The sequence below is a fragment of the Camellia sinensis genome, chromosome 9, assembly GCF_055761805.1.
Source record: "Camellia sinensis isolate YWXY chromosome 9, ASM5576180v1, whole genome shotgun sequence".
Lineage (NCBI taxonomy): Eukaryota > Viridiplantae > Streptophyta > Magnoliopsida > Ericales > Theaceae > Camellia > Camellia sinensis.
In genome coordinates, this window is record NC_138969.1 from 98,001,818 (window position 1) to 98,022,340 (window position 20,523).

Below are 20,523 nucleotides of genomic sequence, written 5' to 3' on the forward strand. Positions count from 1 at the left end.
CAATTGAAATTTCTGCTTTAATTAGCGATGCTGCGGCCAACAAGGCTGCAAATTACCAGCGCAGGTTTGATGATAAGCCACGGGTCTGGTGTGATTTTTGCAACAAGCCTCGTCATACACGCGAAACGTGTTGGAAGATCCATAGCAAACCTGTCAACTGGAAAAGCAGCAAACAAGGAGAGAATAATCGTGGCTTTCCTACCGCTAATGAAGCCGATTCAGGTCCCTTCAACAAAGAGCAGATTGATCAACTCTTAAAGCTGATAAAATCCAACTCCTCATCCGGTACTCCTAGTGTTTTGTTGGCACAAACAGGTAGAAATCCTAAAGCCTTCTCTTGCCTAAACTTCTCTCCGTGGATCATAGATTCCGGTGCCTCCGATCACATGACTAGTTTTTCCCATTTATTTAGTACCTATTTCCCTTGTTCTGGTCATGACAAAATCAAAATAGCCGATGGTAGTTTTTCACCTATTGCAGGAAAAGGATTTATTAAACTAACTGAGAAAATTAATCTCAATGCTGTTCTTCACGTACCCAACTTAGCCTGTAACCTTTTGTCTGTCAGTAAACTATCTAAGGATTCTAATTGTCGTGTTACATTTTTTGAATCCCATTGTGAATTTCAGGACCAGAACTCGGGGATGATGATTGGGCGTGCTAGGATGCTTGAAGGTCTTTACTACTTTGATGAAGTACCTGTTAGTAATAAAAAAGCTCAGAGCTTTAATAGTACTAGTTCAATCTCTGTTCGAGAAAAAATAATGCTATGGCACTATAGGCTAGGACATCCTAGTTTTCTTTATCTGAAACATTTATTTTCAGAATTATTTAAAGGGATTGATTGTTCTTCTTTTCATTGTGAAAGTTGCATTTTTGCAAAATTTCATCGCTCTACTTATTTGCCAAAACCTTACCAGGCTTCCAAACCTTTTTATTTGATTCATAGTGATGTTTGGGGCCCTTCTAAAATCACTACTCTTTCTGGTAAAAGATGGTTTGTTACATTTATTGATGACCATACCCGCTTATGTTGGATTTATTTGATGAATAAAAAATCTGACGTGAAAAATTTATTCACAAATTTTTACAATATGATTGAAAACCAATTTCAAACCAAAATTGGTATTTTACATTCTGATAATGGAACAGAATATTTCAATGAGCAGTTCGGTGAGTTTTTGGAAAAAAAGGGAATTTTTCATCAATCTACATGTCGGGATACCCCTCAACAAAATGGCATTGCAGAACGAAAAAATAAACATCTACTTGAAGTAGCACGTGCTATAATGTTTTACATGCATGTTCCTAAATATTTATGGGGTGAAGCAATTTTAACAGCCTCTTATTTGATAAACAGGATGCCTACAAAGGTGTTAACATACAAAACACCTTTTGATTGTCTCAAAACTTTTTTTCCTGACATGAGGTTGTTTTCTGATTTACCCGCCAAAGTTTTTGGATGTACTGCCTATGTTCATGTTCCCAGTCAATTTCGTTCAAAACTTGACCCCCGTGCTATAAAATGTGTTTTTTTGGGTTATTCCTCAAACAAAAAGGGTATAAGTGTTTCGATCCTCAAACCAAGAAATTTCATGTGAGTATGGATGTGTCATTTGTGGAAACAAAATCCTATTTCCCCAACACTTCTCTTCAGGGGGAGACACATGGAGTAGAAGACCGTTTTTGGGATATTTCTATCCCGCTCCCGAATGTCATTTATCCTACACAAAAACCACATATGTCTGATAATGATCACTTAGGAAAACCAAGTTCTATGGTGCCTAGTCAAGAAGATTCTTGTTTAGGGGGAGAAGTACTACAAAATGATCTAAATCCTAAACTTCAGGTTTATACTAGGAAGCGATTTCATCTGAGGAATAATGACCCGAATGTCCATCCTAATGACCCGAATGTCCACCCGAGTTCTGGCATCGAAATTTTAGGTAATCCTATTCCTTCTATTTCCGACCTTGATGTTCCTATAGCAATTAGGAAAGGTGTCCGAAATTGCATTAAACATCCTATTGCAAATTACCTCTCCTATCAAAGACTGTCTAAAAACCATAGAGCTTTCACATCTAGGATTTCACACTTGTTTGTTCCAAGGAATATACAGGAAGTATTGGATGATCCGAATTGGAAATTAGCAGTCATGGAGGAGATGAATGCTTTAAGGAGAAGTGGTACTTGGGAGATAGTTGATCTACCCAAAGACAAGAAAACAGTTGGGTGTAAATGGGTGTTTACGATAAAATGTAACGCAGATGGAAGCGTTGAGAGATACAAGGCGAGACTGGTGGCTAAAGGCATCACTCAAACTTATGGGATCGACTATCAGGAGACGTTTGCTCCTGTTGCTAAAATAAATTCTATCAGAGTACTGTTATCTCTTGCAGTAAATTCAGATTGGCCTCTACATCAACTTGACATTAAAAATGCATTTCTCAATGGTGATCTTGAAGAGGAGGTGTTCATAAGCCTACCACCGGGATTTGAGCAGAGACTTGGAAGCGACAGAGTATGCAGATTGAACAAGTCATTATACGGCCTCAAACAATCACCAAGAGCGTGGTTTGAGCACTTTGGGAAGGCAGTTATCAGTTGTGGCTTCTCGCAGAGTCAAGCAGATCACACAATATTTTATAAACATTCAAAAGACAGTAAAATTGCAATTTTGATTGTTTATGTTGATGACATCATTTTAACTGGTAATGATGAAGCAGAATTAGCAGCCCTCAAAGAGAAACTCGCAAAAGAATTTCACATTAAGGATCTGGGAGCCCTCAAGTATTTCCTCGGAATGGAATTTGCAAGATCCAAGGAAGGTATATTCGTTAATCAAAGAAAATATGTTCTTGATCTCCTTGGAGAAACAGGTATGTTTGGTTGTAAGATGGTGGAGACTCCGATCGAGCCTAACTTGAAGTTACAAGCTGCTAAGGCTGAAGAAGTCAAAGAGAGGGAACAATATCAGCGACTTGTAGGGAAATTGATTTACTTGTCTCATACGCGGCCTGATATTGCCTTTGCAGTCAGTATGGTAAGTCAGTTCATGCACTCACCAGGGGCAGAGCACTTTGAGGCCGTTTATAAGATCTTAAGATATTTGAAAGGAACTCCAGGGAGAGGCTTACTGTTCAAGAAACATGGACATCTTCAAGTTGAAGTATACACAGATGCAGACTGGGCAGGAAGTGTTACAGACAGGAGATCAACATCCGGATACTGCTCCTTTGTAGGTGGGAACCTAGTTACATGGCGGAGTAAAAAACAAAATGTGGTAGCTAGAAGTAGTGCAGAAGCAGAGTTCAGAGCTATTGCCCATGGAATCTGTGAAGTAATGTGGATTAAAAGAATTCTTGAAGAATTAAAGCTTTCTCACCCGACACCTATGAAGGTCTATTGTGACAACAAAGCAGCTATATCTATAGCTCATAATCCAGTTCTACATGATCGCACAAAACATATAGAAGTGGATAAACATTTCATCAAGGAGAAAATCAATGCTGGCATAATCTGTATGACCTACCTTCCAACAGGTGAACAATTAGCTGATGTGCTAACGAAGGGACTACACAAGAAGCAATTTGATAAGCTGACTAGCAAGTTGGCTATGGAAGATATCTTCAAACCCGCTTGAGGGGGAGTGCTGGAAATTTGTGTTAATGTATATAATAAGATAGTGGCATGTATAGAATATGATAGTGGTGTTGGTGGAAGATAGTGACATGTATATAATATGATAGTGGTGTTGGTGGAAGATAGTGGCATGTATAGAATATGATAGTGGTGTTGGTGGAAGATAGTGGCATGTATAGAATATGATAGTGGTAGATAGTGGTAATATATAATATGTAAGTGGCATATAATGGGTTATAATGATGTTTGTAATATCTCCTATATAAGGAGTGTCATTTGGTCTTGTAAGATAAGAAGTTTTTGAATATAACAGAAATATATTCCTTCTTCCCCATATTTTCGGAGTTCTTCTTCCTCATATTTTCTAAGTCAAAGTCTAAGAGTCCCATGATTGTCAAGAAGCCTTTTTTGTCCAAAAAGAAGTGTCCATGATAGTGTTTAGTAGTTAAGGGTGTTTTAGTAATTTTATACTTTCTTAGTCATGGCTCCATGGATTTTGGGAGCTTCTATTTGCACATACCCATTACACTCTATGCACATCCTTCTCAATAAATAACTTGTTCAGAAGTAGCATTCCGAAAATAAACAACTTGTTCGGAAGTAGAATTCCGAAAATTATCATTTCTTTCGACAATAGAATTTCTGATTTGTTTCATTTTTTCGACATTCAACTTCCGAATGTGTTTATTTGAATTGTGTGTGATGTCCATAATAGTAATTTCACTTGGGAATAAAATTGTAATAAAAATAATTATCATTAAGTGTGTGCACAGAGTGGAATGGGTGTGTGCAAATAGAAGCTCCCTAGGATTTTATTTTGGGTCAAGTTATTAAATGAACCATTATATATTGGTTTCTACCATGTCTAGATTAATCTTAGTGCTCAAAAGTCCGAGATTCTTATTTTGAAGTTGGAGTAGAATTAGAAATCATTAAAGTTTCCTATTATGATTAAAGTGGAATTGGAAGTCATAGTTGGTTGGTTTCGAATACTAGTGGTTGCCAAATATTATGAGTTTCAAAATTTGAGTCATAGTCCTTGTAGAAGTAGGAGAGTCTTTTCCTATAATTATATGTGTAATCCCAATGATTCAATAGAATTGTTGATGTTATGAGAATTTGAGATTGCGTTTGTGTGATTGGCCTAACTCTTGTGAGGGTGAAGCACCTCTTCTCTCTCTTCTTCTTCTACTTATTCTCTGTCATATTCTTTGCTCACATACCCAAGTTGTTATTCGCTGATTACTATTCACAGCTCACTAAAAGTATACTTCTCAGTCCCAAACCTTATCCTCTCACTTCCAAATAAACCCTAATCCCTTCCCTATCTATTAGCCTTTAATTTAACCATTCAAACCCTAATTACTCACTATTTGGGCCCTTAAATAACTTCTGTTTAAAAATCCAGCAAGCTTCCTACATCACGCCCTCACACACAGTTACAAGATGACATGTGATGATTTAGTCGCCACTACTATTCCACTCGCTATCACATGGTAGACACCTCTACATTCCCTCATGTGTTGTTTGTCTCACTCGTGTTTTAGAGTCACCTCTCTTGATCCAATCTGGTCCTGTCACTCATGGCCTAGGGTCACCTCTCTTGACCCAATCTGGCCCTGCCTCTCATGCATATTGTGTTCTTGGTCTGCAGTCTGCCTACCCCTACTGGCTCTCCTGGTTCAATTGAACCGGATTAGACCACCTAAATTTTTCTCTGACTGGTTCACTGTTTTCTTGGCCGGTTCTTTATTGGTTCTAACCAGTTTTTGACTATTTTTGACCTTTGTACGTGTTTTTGGCCTATGTTTTGCTCAATTCCACCTCTTTAGTGTACCTCTCACATGGTGCACCTATGTATCTCACCTACTAATACATTTTTTTGCCCCCTTCCAGTCGGAGAAATCCTGTCGGGTCCTGCATGGCCTAAACTGGCAACTCTTTGCTTATTGGTCACTCTATCTAGTGCAATTTAGATGCTCTGTTGGTGGGAAAATTCCTGATATGTCCATGCCGTGAGCCACTCTATCTCACTGAGCTTGCTCTATTCTCTCTGGGCATGTTTGATTAGTAGGATTATAGCATAGGATTTGGATTGTTAGTCCATGGATTCACAATCCTATGTTTGATTGCAAATTTTATTAATTGGATTACATGTATGGCGGACATTCAATCCTTGGCGAATTTTTAATGTTGAGAGGGGCTGGGATCATAATTTCAAGTATGAAAGAAAAAAAATTAAAAAAAATACATAATAAATAGTTTTCTCACTAATTTAATTGGATACATAATAGATACACTCCATTTTGAATTTTGCCCTTGTTCTCTCTATGTCACGCCCCCATCTCACCCCAAACAGGATAGTAGTCATGATCGGCCAGCAATGTCGGACTACCAAAGGCCTAACAAGACAACAAGGTTGGACTAAAAACATTGGGGCTTAAGCGGAAGATCAACTTAGTTCATTAATTACCAAGAGTCCTTCCAAGGCTTGTGCATAGATCATATGGTACATACAAGCAACTTTATTTATTTATCTTCAACTTTTTACAACTCAACATCCAAAAGACAAGTGCAATATTTACAAATATACAACCAACAAAAACCAAAACTCTAATATAAGATCCTTGTCCAAGAACTCTTGCTCCCGAAAGTAGAAAAAACAAAAGAAAAAGACTTCTAGCTTGATCTCTCATCCATAACAGGATCCTCGGCATCACCTACATACATGTAGGGGAGAGGGGTGACTCAAAGCCCAGTGAATAACAATATAGTAAAGTGGTTAATGAATGAACACCGATAAATTTCATTAAAACCAATCACAAGCTCATTTCAAATATAGCATAATTTGCATGGGGTAACAAAACTTAACTTGCATGCATATACATAGTGATAAACATTCTCAGGGCTTGGCAAATAACTTGTCCACAACAAGTGGCAAAGAGCTCAGTTAGTACAAAGTTATTGGCGCGATTCCCAATAACAAACATGTTCCAAGATGTCATCTTAATACATGGTACAAAAATATAGGATGTTCATTCATAATAAAACAATAACATAACTTTCTAAACATGTCAGATGTTGCATTTTGAATCATAGCTTTAAGAATATGACTTTACTACACTACTACTCACAATTGGCTCCTTGCTCAAAGGCTTAGCTTCTTCTAGGCTTGACCTACAAAACAAGAACAGAACATTGAACTTCGTAAACACAAACAAGATTAATCAGTTTTTAACTTAAGTTTTCATTATTATTCTAACTTGTTTTAGGTTAGTTTCGAAGTGCATTCGGTCTTTATTAAGGTTCAAAATGCATATAAGGGTGTCCGAAGGTTGAAGGAAACGAAAGAAAACGAAACGAGCCAATACCCTGCAAACCACACGTGAGGTGGAACAGGGCCGCACATGCGGAACCCTTGCCGCACGTGCGGGTGCACGTGCAATTAAAGTAGTATACAATTTGTGCTTTGGGTTGGCTGGCTGCACGTGCGGGGACCAATTCCGCACGTGCGGAGGGTGTGCTGCATGTGTGGAGAGAAGAACACAGCCGCGATGGCTGCTGTTCCAGGTGGTTTCAGCTTCCAAACTTCATTTTTCACATCCTCAAGGTTTAAATCTTGTTCCATGACATCCTAATATGTATATAAATGATGAAAAACTAATGAAAACTCATAAACATGTATTGATTTGAAGATTAAACATGCAAAAGATACATTAAATTCAACTTTTAAATCTTTTGAATACCTCCTTTTAATTCATGACTTCCAATCCCTCAAAATCAAGTTCTAAAGCGTCCTAATCATATGAATAAGTGATGCTAGTTCATAGTGCGACCATTGTTTTTGTTAAAATCCACCTATTACACACCTACCACTACCACCTACTACACACTCACCTGCTTCACCTACTCTCCACCTACTCCTCACCTACTACACACTCACCCTCTTCTATATATAGGAATCATGAATCATTGTAATAAACATCAACACATATCAATCAATAATACATCAATTTTTACATGGTATCAGAGCAAGGTTAAGAAGCTAGTAATTCTACTTCACCGGCGGGCGGCAGCCTTGCCTTGGCCGCCCGCCGGACCTCTACACATGCCTCCCCCCTCCTGTCTCTCTCACACACACATATATATCACCATTGATTCACCAAAATGGATGGACCCAGATTTGTGATTGCAGCATCAGAGGCCTCATCAATGGCTACTCACTCAGGCCTCTCTCTCCTCCAACTCCTCCCTACCTTCGTCAAATCAGCTCAAACCCTAGTTCGCCCTTCTATCTCCAACTACCACGTCGGCGCCGTCGGATTAGGATCCGACGGTCGGATCTTCGTCGGCGTCAACCTTGAGTTCCCTGGTCTCCCCCTCCACCACTCTGTCCACGCCGAGCAATTTCTCGTGACCAACCTCGTCGTACACGGCAGCCCCCGCCTACTCGCCCTCACCGTCTCCGCCGCCCCCTGCGGCCATTGCCGCCAGTTCCTGCAGGAGCTCCGCCACGCCTCCGACCTCCAAATCTTCCTCACCTCCGACGAACAAGGACATCACAAACCCTCCAATTTCAAACCCTTGTCTTCATCCCTTCCACCTCTTAAATGCCCCATGGCAGGGACATTCTACCGAAGTCCAGCACCTGGTGAACCACCGCTTGTTAAGGTTGGAGACCAAGTACAGCAGGGACAGGTTCTCTGCATCATTGAGGCCATGAAGTTGATGAATGAACCCACTTTCAACCCCACATTCTTTTTTTTAATCAACCCACTATCTCTCTCTCTGGTCCCTTTTTTTAATCAAAATCCGGGGTCTAGTTTTCCTTTTTGCTCAAATGGCGTGCTGCAGTGTTATAGCCAGCTGTAGGCTTGTTGGTTCAAACGTGGGGCAGAGTGTGATGTATGGATATGTGATGTCTGCAGGTTCCAGCACGGTTCTTAGCACGTGGCGGATTTGTGTGGTTGGTCAGATTGGTTTTGGGACTTCTGAAGTGGTCTTCATAAAGTTGAGTTTTGTATATATAACTTAGCTAATGTATGGCTGCTTTTTGAGGTAACTTCATGTTGGGTCATCCACGTGCTTGCTCTATTTATTGGTTTTATAATATATATATTTTATAAAAAAAAAAAAAAAACAAAAACAAAAAAACAACAAAAAAAACAAAAACAACCAAATCCATTCACAACTATATCAGAATCACATGGGCTCTTTCTCTCTCCACTTTATCACATGGATTGTCCCCTCTCTCTCCTTCATTTGATTTCAAAATTTATTATTTTTATTTATTTTCTCCAATTCATTTTTAATCTTTTTTAAATATCCAACTTTCTTTATTTTCTATCTATATATCTATCTCTTTTTATTATACTATGGTGGTGTTTGGCAAGTGGGTTGGGGCTAAAATAGCCACAAAAGACAAAACAGGCTATTTTAGCCACAACAAACAAAACATCACATCCAACCCATAATCATTACACTCTTCTCTCACAAAAAAAAGCCAAAAAGTCAAAAAGCCAAAAAGCCCTTCCCAAACCAAGCTTTTTAGCCCAGGCTAAAATAGCCAAAAAAGCCAAAAAGCCAACCCACTTCCCAAACGGAGGCTATATTACCCAAACACAATACTCTCTCGTTTTGATTTCCCATATATTCTCATTATTTCTTTCTTTTTTTATTTTTTCTTTCACTTTATTTTTAATCTTTTTTTTTCATTATTATTATTATTTTTTTTTGCAAAAAAAAAAAGAAAAAAGAAGAAGATGAATTGCACACCAAACTCATTTTATTTATGTCGGGGCTCACCCCGATCACCATTTTCCACCACACACACACACACACAAAAAAAAAAAACCAACACAAATCGGAACAGTGGGATTTTTCTTCTCTACTCTGCCGCTGGTCTCTTCTTCTTGCTTCCGTCCTGTGCGGCCCTTGACGGTGCTACCTCCGTGTTTCCCACTCCACTGGGCACGATCACTACTCCTTGCTCCTCCACTGTAGCATATGGCGGACCTCCAAATCAGAACATCACTGTAGCCTTCCGCTTCAGCTCCTTATTTTCCGCCTTTAGTACACTTATCTCTGCTCGCGCATCCTTATACATGCGTTGGAGCAGAGCCAGTTGGACGTTTAATTGCTGCACCTCATTTGTCCTGCTCTGAAGCCGGTGCGACAAGTTTGTGACCGCCGTCATGGTCTCCACGCATGACTTCAAAGTATACTGATTGGCCTCAATATCAGTTTGCACCGCCATTTTTTGCTCCACAGACCGCATCGGAAAGTTCAACGGAGCAAACCCCGAGGTGTTTGGTTGAGGTTCACTGGCCACCGCACCCGTTATCTCTCTTGTTGACTCGTTGAGGTCGGGAAAGAGAGTGAGTAGACCACGGGATGAAGATGCCATATTCTGGGTAGCTGAACGGGAAGAAGAGGCCATTGTTCAGATGTTTCAGAATGCAAATATTCAGATGTTTCAGAATGAAAATGTTCAGCGGTTTCAACTAGTTTGTTATGCTTCCAAGCACAGCCTCCGCCTCAGTTTATAAAGACCCTGACGAAGAGGCAGACACGCGCATCATGCGCCGCTCGGCGCTCGACGACAACATGGGCGCGGCTTTTGATGGCACGTCTTTTGATGGCACGCCTTTTGATGGCACGCCTTTTTATGGATTGGGCACGCCTTTTGATGGCACGCCTTTTGACAACATTGGGCACACCTTTTGAGGGTGCAACTTTTACAACGGTCCGACATGACCCATAAACTGTCCCAACATTTGATTCCGGTTAGCTTTTCCAACGGTCCGACATGACCACATAAAACTGTCCCGACATTGATTCCGGTTAGCATCTACAACGGTCCGACATGACCACATAAAACTGTCCCGACATTGATTCCGGTTAGCTTTTCCAACGGTCCGACATGACCCCATAAACTGTCCCGACATTTGATTCCGGTTAGCTTCTCCATCGGTCCGGTGTGACCTCGTCACCTGTCCAGACTTTATCTGCTACAACAGTCTGCCACAACCATACAGTGTCCTCTACAACGTTATGACATATAGCGATCCCGGGTTTACCCTTGTTGTACAGTGATCCGGACATGTGTCCGTGAATGTTGGTAGTTGTTTATTTTCTAGTTTGCATCCTCTTTACTTTGTATATTGGGTTATGGGATGTGTTGGGCAGGTTTGTTACAGGTTGGTTGTGCTTGGGAGCCCAGTGTTGCTGCCCAGATTTTTGGTCCTTCGCTCGAGCGAGGAGTTTGTCGCTCGAGCGAGAGTAGTGTTGCCCCGGTTCTGGACCTGAGAGTTGTAGTTTCTGGCTCGAGCGAGCTTTTCGTGGCTCGAGCGGTCTGGGTTTTTCTTCGCTCGATCGAGAACTTCTTGGCTCGAGCGAGAGTTTTTTTGTGTCTGGTCGCTCGAGCGACCAACCCTTCGCTCGAGCGAGGGTGTTTTATATCAGCGGACAGCAGCGTCTAAAACATCACTTTTTCAGTCCTTTTCTTTGATTAAACCCTAAATCCGACACCCTCTCTCTCTAAACTTGCACTCTCTCTGAGATTTGATCTCCCTAGGGTGTGAATCTAGCCTAGGGCCTTTGTTAAAAAGATAGAGGGCGTTGAGAGCTTCGATTTAATCTGAAAAAGTTTGGATTTGGAGCAAGTTGATCTTGGAGTCTTCATCTCCTTTTGGGCTAAAACTTCAAGGTAGGGATATCCTACTCCTCTCTATGGGTTTTGTCTTTAAATTTTGGTATTTTGAGATGTTGGGCTTGGTTTGGTAATTTTGTAAAAGTTTGGGGCTTTTATGTAATTTTACAAAAGTTGGGGTTTTATTCATAATAAACCTAGATGCATGTTTGGCATAGAAAAATGGAATGATTGTTGAATCATTGATGAAAATGGAACCTAAGGGTTGAAATGTTAATTATGGGAATTGACCTAATTACATTGTTTAATTAATTGGGATAATTAATTGAGAAGAATGAGGAATGAAATGTTGATTGAATATCCATTGTGCGTTTACTTTCTGTTTAGAAATAACTGCTTTGGGCTATCGGTGGAGGATAGTCGTGATTGTTGTAGACAATGCATGATGATTAGGTAAACGGAAACTAATCAATGGAATGTGTCATGGAACTTGACGGTTAATTGAATACATTAATTGTATGTATTGTGTGATTGTATATAGAACCAATGTGTTTATATACGTTATGTGTAGAGGAGGAGATAGGGGATGTACTCCGCGGTTTAGGGGAAGATAGGGGATGTACCTCTAAACCGGATAGGTATTTGGAGGAGATAGGGGATGAACTCCGTAGACAGAGCTCATATGCTTGTCTAGAGAAGTGAAGATAGAGCTCATATGCTTATCTTTGTGAAGTGTGGATACAGCTTGTATGCTTATCTGTGGATATTGTTGATATACATATCTGTTGAGAATGTGGATATAGCTTTTATGCTTATCTGAATGTGAGATATAGTTTTTATACATATCTGTGGAAATAATGATAGAGCTAGCATGCTTATCTGTTGAAAAAGGGAAAATGAAAAGTAATTGGGACTTGTAAGTCGTTGACATAAATATGTAATTTATGTGATTGTATCAGTGTTGACCAACTATCAATTGCTAATGTTTTAGTCATTGTCCATGGTTGGTTTAGTGTATTTCTACTGGGCCGTGGCTCACCCTATATGGGAACATCATTTTCAGGTACAGGAAGCATGCCACCTCCAAGGACATAGCTGGGAGGCTAGTGGCGGGCATAGTTTGGTTGTTGTACTTTTGATGTATTACATGTAATTTCAAGCCAAGGGCTTAAGGTGTAAACGAGTTAGAACTCTTTGTTGTAACCAAGTGTTAACTTGGAAAGCTGTAAGCCCATAGGGCATTTTGTTATGAGGTTAACATGCAATACTTATGTAATGGAACTCTAATGAATGAAAGAATGTGGTTAGTTTATATGTAAATGTATGTCTTATTAGATGGGTTTATTGTTGTTATTTTGAGGGCGTTACATGACACAACCATACAGTGTCCTCTACAACGTTATGACACCACCATACAGTGTCCTCTACAACGTTATGACACAACCATCCAGTGTCCTCTACAACGTTATGACACACCCATCCAGTGTCCTCTACCCCGTTATGACACAACTATCCAGTGTTTCCTATCCTCTTTATTTTATGTATTGGTCTATTTTCTTGTTTTGTTACTCTCTCCAAACTCAAGTTGGTTAGTTCCTATCCCCCTTGAGTTTGCGGGGGGCTGTTAAAATCCACCTACTACACACCTACCACTACCACCTACTACACACTCACCTACTTCACCTACTCTCCACCTACTCCTCACCTACTCCTCACCTACTACACACTCACCCTCTTCTATATATAGGAATCATGAATCATTGTAATAAACATCAACACATATCAATCAATAATACATCAATTTTTACAGTTTTGCTTAAATCCTGCATAAAATCAATTCAAACCTTAATTTTTCCATGAATTTCTCAAGTTCCTTCCTAGTTCCTAAACTTTTCTATTTTCTTTCCATTTCAATCCTCCAAAACTCATTTCTAACCAATATCTAGCTAAGTTTTGACATGGGATCATAGAAGAGGTCAAGTTTCTTACCTTGTTGTGATTTTCTTATGATTTCTAGGCTTGAATCTCTAGCTCCTTTGGATTTTTCTTTGTTTTTCTCCCTTTTCTTCTCCTTTTCTTCTTCTCACGGTTGTTCTTGATTCTCCTAGCTAGATGAAGGTGTTGTTTGATGTAGCTCATGAAATTCTATTATGTGTAGCTAGGGCAATGGTTGTAGCTTCATTAATTAGCTAACCTTACTTATTTAGCTTAGCTAACCTAAGTTATGTCTAACTAATCAAACTTATCCTAATTCCACTTAAGGTTCCCTAATCATACTTAACTAACACTAATCCTATTTAGCAAATTAACAAGTGGCATGAAGGATCAAGTTTATTAGACTAAGGTCTTTAAGCCCCTCACTTAAGGTTTAGGCATGTCCTATAGTTCTCAAATCAAGATCTAAACTATCCCTTAAAACACGTTGCAAACAAATCCTAACGTAGTCTTTCATGCTTCTCCTCTTCTAACACTAGTAAGTCCTAAATCACACAAGCTCATAATATATAACATGAATGCATGAACCGTTTAATATACGTGATGCATGAAAGGAGTTTTGAATGTCACATTCTATTAAATCACCAATTTTCCCAAAAGTCTAAGCTATTAGGAAATGGGCCCAACAATGTATATCAATCTATCTAACACCATTCTTCACATACAACCTCGTCTTGCACATGGAGAGGCAAACAGAAGGCAACGCAAACAACCAAACAAAGAGGAAGAAACCCAAAGGGGATAGAATACCAAATGCTAATGGAGAGACTTGAACCCAAGACCTCTTTCAACCAGAGCTATGATACCATGTTAAGTCACCGGTTTTTCCAAAAGCCTAAGCCATTAGGAAATGAGCCCAACAATGTATGTCAAGCTATCTAACACTCTTCTATCTGTATCGGCTTCTGCACCTTGTGTGCCCCGGTTTGTTATCTAACTCTGTCACACTTTGCATCTTGTGTGCTGGTTTGTCAGACTTTCCACATTGTGTGCCCCAGCTTGTTAGTGTTTCAAGAGAAGAATGGTTATCTTATTAACCTCACAAATTAGACACTATAATATAGTTTACCAAGAATAAGTAATGAGTGAAACCCTAATAACAAGACAAGACGAAACTACCCTAAAATTAAAGTTATACATCCAATCCCAAAAAGGTTAATACAACGCTCAGTCAGACTGTCTAATCTGTTTTCTTTGGCCTTCCGGTGCGATCTCGCTATGCTAGTGTCTTCTCAAATCTTGCACCCATGCACTCCTCAGCATGGTACTGGATTTCGGCCTGCACTGTGTCAGTCAAAGCTGCATTTCTTGTTTACTGCTACATCACCACCACCTCAGTCACCTTCGTCATGCGGCTTTTTATTTTTTATTCTCTATTTTCAGTTTCTCTTTCCAAAGTCATGTTGGTTTACTTACAAGAGTTTGAAGGGGATGTTAATTTATATTACTAAAAGTATTGTGTTTCCTTATTTTTCTATTTTCTTACATTGGTATTTGATTAGCACTCTATTGTAAGCTTATGAATAGGCTAGCTCTTCAATAATTAGAGATAAATCTTGATGCAATTTTCTTCTTTTCCCTAGAATTCTGTCATTTGATGTCTCGTCTTTGTTGGGAAAGCCCTCTATTTTTCCTTCCTCATGTGAATAGAAATGGGCAAAGAAACGACAAATATACCAAGCAATACTATGGCTGAAAATTAAAGGCAACAAAACAGTCACAAGGTGCCAAATTTACACGGTTTGGCAAAATGCCTACGTCCATAGGTTTAATTACGAATCAAACTTTTACTATAAAATAATGGGATTATAAGGGTTCATCTTTAGTCACAACTAAAGGTATACAATCACCAAGAGAATATTCTTGGACTTGAAATGGCCATCCGATCTTGATTTCAAAGTTAAGAGACAAAATGTCTATTTTTTCCTTCTTTTGTCTTGAAAGGCACAAAGCTTCCAAGAAAAGCTTTACAAATAAAATATATAATAAACAATTTTGACTCCAAGGAGTCTTTGTGTGGGGCCCCCACTAGGAGGGACACCACTCAGCAAATCTCCTACTCCCAACTTAGGTGGGGGGCACAACCAACCCTGCTTTGCTTCTACAAAATTCATGCTTCTCCTTGGACAAAGATTTTGTTATTATATCCGAACCATTCTCATTGGTGTGAACAAGTTGAAGCAAATTTTCCTCCATCACATTGCGTATCCAATGATACATCACGTCAATGTGCTTGACCTTGAGTGGAATGTCATATTCTTGTTCAAGCGGATAACACATTTGTCATGACCCAAACCCGCCCCTAAGGATTAGGATCATAACCGACCAGTAATCATGAGATTACTTACAACCTCAGACACATATTTTATAATACGAGGCCAAAAGTGGAAGCAAACTAAGAGTTTTACCGTAGGCTCTAAAAATTATGCTAATCGCAATGACAAGGTCAATTTTAATTTCTGTCGCCTCTACGACCCTCAATTTTAAATTATAACAGAATTTAAAACAGATTTTTCCTACAATGAACAGATATGAATTCAAAAACATATATAATCACATCATTAGCATCCAAAATCATATTAAGCACATAATCACAAGTATAATTAAGATTAACAGCATAACATAAAATGGGATTGTCACAACTTTGGTTGTCACAGAAGAGAACATACTTATCTTGATTTACACCTAATTCATGTAGAAGCCTTTCAATCCATATTATCTCCTTGCATCCCTTTGTGACTGTGATGCACTTGGTCTCTGTGGTAGATTGAGAAACACATTTTTGCAACTTGGATTTCTAAGAAATAGCTTCGCTTGAAAAAGTCATCGAGGACCCTGAGGTAGAGACTTCCTAGAATCATTGTCTCCAGCCATGTTTTGCATATGTGGAGCCTTCTAACAAAGATTTTTCATCTCCAAAGCATAAACACATCTTGGAAATGCCTTTTGAGAATCTATTTCACTCTGGCCCAATGATCTTTCCTAGGATTGAAAGAAATCTACTCATGACATGAAACTCATAAGCTATATCCGTCTTGGTGCACACAATCGCATATATCAAACTACTAATGGTGGATGCGTAAGGAATTTTCCTCATTTGTTGGACATTGCTTTGAACTAAGTTTGAAGTGATTTGCAAGTGGAGTACTCACTAGCTTAGCCTTGTCAATGTGAAAATTTTCAAGCACCTTTTCAATATACCTCTCTTGTAATAGCCAAATCTTGCCATTTTTCCTGACACGGGTAATATTCATGCTAAGTATTTTCTTTGCATGACCCAAATCCTTCATAGCAAACGATTTGCTAAGCTCTTTCTGCAACTTCTCAATTTTGCTCGCATCATGCCCAACTATCAACATGCCATCCACATAAAAGTAGCAAATGATGAAGTTGCTATTGAAGAATTTCTTCACGAACACACAATGATCTGAAGTAGTCCTCTTGTATTCATGATCAACCATGAAGGAGTCAAACTTCTTGTACCATTGCCGTTGTCCTTGCTTCAATCTATATAAACCCTTCTTTAGTTTGTAAGCTAAGTTTTCCTTGCCTTTCACTTTGAACCCCTCAGGTTGTTCCATGTAGATCTCTTCCTCCAAGTAACCATGAAGGAAAGCTATCTTCACATCCAGTTGTTCAACCTCTAAGTTCAAACTTGCGGCCAAACCTTGTAGATTACATCTTCACTAGTGGTGAGAAGATTTCCTCAAAGTCAATTCCTTTTTTGTGGATAAAATTCTTCACAACCAATCTTGCCTTGTACTTAGTTTATGAGTTTCCTTCTTTTGTCTTCAATTTGTAGACCCATTTGTGCTTGAGTGCTCTTTTCCCTTAGGCAATTTCACCAAGTCATAAGTGTGATTCTCATGTAAGGATTTCATCTCTTCTTGCATGGCTTTCATCCACTCCCTCTTATGCTTGTGAGTTGTAGCTTCTTGATAGCACTCTGGTTCTTCCTCATTTGTAAACATCACATACTCATTAGGAGAATACCTTCTTGAAGACTGACGCTCTCTAGCATATCTTTTCAATTGTGGTTCTGTTGGTGGGTCAAGAGGTGCTTATTCCTCTTGCTCTTCTAAAGCCATAGGATCATCAGCTACTATATCACCAACATCTTCTTGAACATCTCCAACATCATCATTATGCACCGTGGATGGAGATACTGGATCCAAGTTTATCGGGTACTGATTTGTGGAAACTGGCTTCTCAACTTTGTCAAGGTCTTCAATGGTTTGATCTTCAAAAAAGATTACATCTTTGCTCCGGACTATCTTTTTATCAACTGGATCCCACAACTTGTACCCCGAACCCCTCATGCCCATATCCAAGGAAGATAAACTTCTTTGTCTTTCCATCAAGCTTTTATCTCTCGTTGTTAGGAATATGCACAAATGCTCTACACCCAAACACTTTCAAGTGCCCATAAGAAACATCACTCCCTGTCAAAACTCTGTCCGGTATATCACCATCAAGTGGAGCTGAAGGTGAAAGGTTGATTAGATCAACCGCAGGCCTCATTGCCTCACCCCAAAAGGATTTAGGCAGCTTTGTGTGAGAGAGCATAACCAATAGAAAGTTGCTTACTTACGGTTGTAGGCCTGGTTGAAGTTTTGTATCAGGGCCCCATAGGGATTTCTCATGCCTTACAAGGTGGTTTATGGCTTCAGCCATATACGAAAGAGAAAAAGTCAGATTAATTACCTTGTCCCCTTTGGTGTATTTTGAACTTTTTTTATCCTTTGTTTCTGTTGCCGATCAGAAAATTGTAATGAAATAATGAACTGTGAAATATGAATAATTAGCACGCTGTCTGGTGTTATACTGCATAATTACACACATTTATGTACTGTCATTAAACTACTGATGTAATTAAACTAGATGTTTAAGATAATGCTTGATGATGTGAGTTTGGGGTTAATTGCCAAGACCTTCAAATCGTTATGACTGTCTTCTTGAGACTTTTGGTGATTGTATCTGTTTAAAAGTTCTTATTTATTGGGGTTTTTTTAAGGAATAATTAAAGATATGGCTTTTGAATTTCAGTCAGAGCCTGAAAGCAAAGAATGTTTATGCAGTTCTATAGTCCAATGGTTTCATGATATCTTTTATTATATGTGGTGAATTTTTGTTTTGATCACTTTGTTCTTTCATATTTGTGCCCCTCAATACAATTTCATTACTTTTTTCCGTCCAGCAGAAGTAGCAAGCATCTCTTAATTTTGTCCTCCTATTTTACATTTCATTAGTCCTTGTGATCAATACCTCTGTGCTGGTTTTTGAAGTAATCACTTCACTGAACTTCTTTTTTAGCCGAATTGATTTGAACAAATGCTTGTTGATCATGAAGCACTTAGTATTTCTGATGCTTATAACTTGATTCAGGTATTGGGAGTGTTGTGTGAAGCTCAGTACTTTCAAAATGTTATGCGTGTTGGTTACCGGATACGATCAACTCTGGTAATTTTTTTTTATTTTTTAGTTTTGCTAACATCCTGTTAAATAATTCTTGTAGTATTTCCTCTTTCCAAATTGAAGTTGTTATAAGATTTGGGCTGATGTGGTTCTTGAGCTGGCAATCATTTTGGTTGTTCATAGTGGGTCTTATTTTATTGGTAATTAGAAGCATAGAATTGCCTACTTAATTTGTTGGCAATCATTTCTTTATTTTTGGGAGGTGGGGTTGGGCCTGGGGGTTGGTGAAAGGTTAAGGCAGAAAGTGGTTGGGCGAGTTCAGGTTTCAACTATATAGTTCAACTTCAAGTCAGTAAGGTAGGTTCATTGACTTTTGTTTGGGTGTATTAACGAGTTCTGTAATATTTTCTGTTAGGTCTAGCTATAAAGCTAACCTTTCTTTTTTTTTCTTTTTTTTTTAACGCTGAGCTACATGAATGCATCAACACTGCTCATATTGTTGACACAATAATTGAGACTCCTTTCATTTGTAGGTTGCTGCTGTATTCTGCAAGTCTTTAAGGTTAACCCATGAGAGTCGCAAGAAGTTTGCATCTGGAAAAATAACCAACTTGATGACAACTGATGTTGAATCACTCCAGGTATATTTTAGCTCTATGACACTATGCATATGAATATCGAATTTGCTTCAAAATGATGCAATTAATCTGCGTAGCTAATGTGCTTCATAATGATGCAATTATCTTTTTGCTGGATGATGGTTATACTGTTCAAAAGTCAACATTATGTATATTTACATTTCTATAAAATTTACTTAGATGCCAAGATGTTTGTTTAGATCTAAACACACTATTGACATAGATGCAAGGTTTCAAAAAGTGGTTGCAGTCGCTGTAACAGTTGTGGTGGCGCGATTGCGATTGCGGAGTGTAAATGTCGTAGCGTAATGGTTGCGGTAACCGTAGCCGTGAATTTTTTTATTTTTTTTACACGATAAGAAAGAAACTTACTGATAAACAATTTTTTTTTTTTTTTTTCCAGAATCACATGTATTAGGGTTTAAAATAGATTTTAATCAATTTTTGTTAGTTTTTAAGTATGATCCAATATATTTCATATTTTTAAATCATTACAAAATGAGTTTTTTACATTTTATTTCAATAGTTAATGACTTTAAGAATAATTGATTTTTAATGTCTACAAAATTATTTTTGACTAATATTTGAACTAACTAAATAAAAAATATTTACAATTATTAAATAAAATGATTATAAAAATAAAAATTATACCATAAACAAAAATTATTTTTGAGCTAATGATTTTTTTTTAAAGACTTTTTTAGACAACTTTATAGCTAACTAAATAAAATTATTTACAATTAAGTATTGAATAAAATGATTATAAAAATAAAATTGTGCCATAAGTAAAAATTATTTTTGAGCTATTGATTTTTTCTAAAGACATTTTTCAGACAACACATTATAGTAACAAAATAAAAAATATTTAGAGCATCTCCAAGGGTGCATTGATTTTTTTTTATCAAATTTGAGTAAAAGTTTTCTTTGATATCACTTGCTCTAACGGAGGATTTTGGCTTTTCATCAGACCACCGGTTGACCGGCCGCCCGACCGACCGACCGGCCAATGTAAATTTTCACAAATTTTTGCCTTGAGGTAGTCATCCTGGGGGTCGACCGGGTGATCAACCGGCCAGTTTAAAATTTTCACAAAATTTTGCCTTGAAGTGGTTATTCGGGAGGATATTCAGGGGACATCCAGTGGTGAAAATACAACGGCAATGAACAGTGATTTGATGAAAG

At 38.4% G+C, this 20,523-nt stretch overlaps 1 protein-coding gene across 2 annotated transcripts in view; it reads left to right on the top strand.

Moving 5' to 3' along the window:
* The window catches only part of LOC114291031 (ABC transporter C family member 2), a 73,929-nt gene that overhangs the window by 12,636 nt on the left and 40,770 nt on the right, over positions 1–20,523 (top strand). For both annotated transcript variants that reach the window (XM_028235019.2, XM_028235020.2), the window contains exons 11-12: positions 18,674–18,748; positions 19,237–19,344. In XM_028235019.2, the coding sequence (XP_028090820.2) occupies positions 18,674–18,748; positions 19,237–19,344 (183 nt within the window). The remainder of the gene's footprint in view (positions 1–18,673; positions 18,749–19,236; positions 19,345–20,523) is intronic.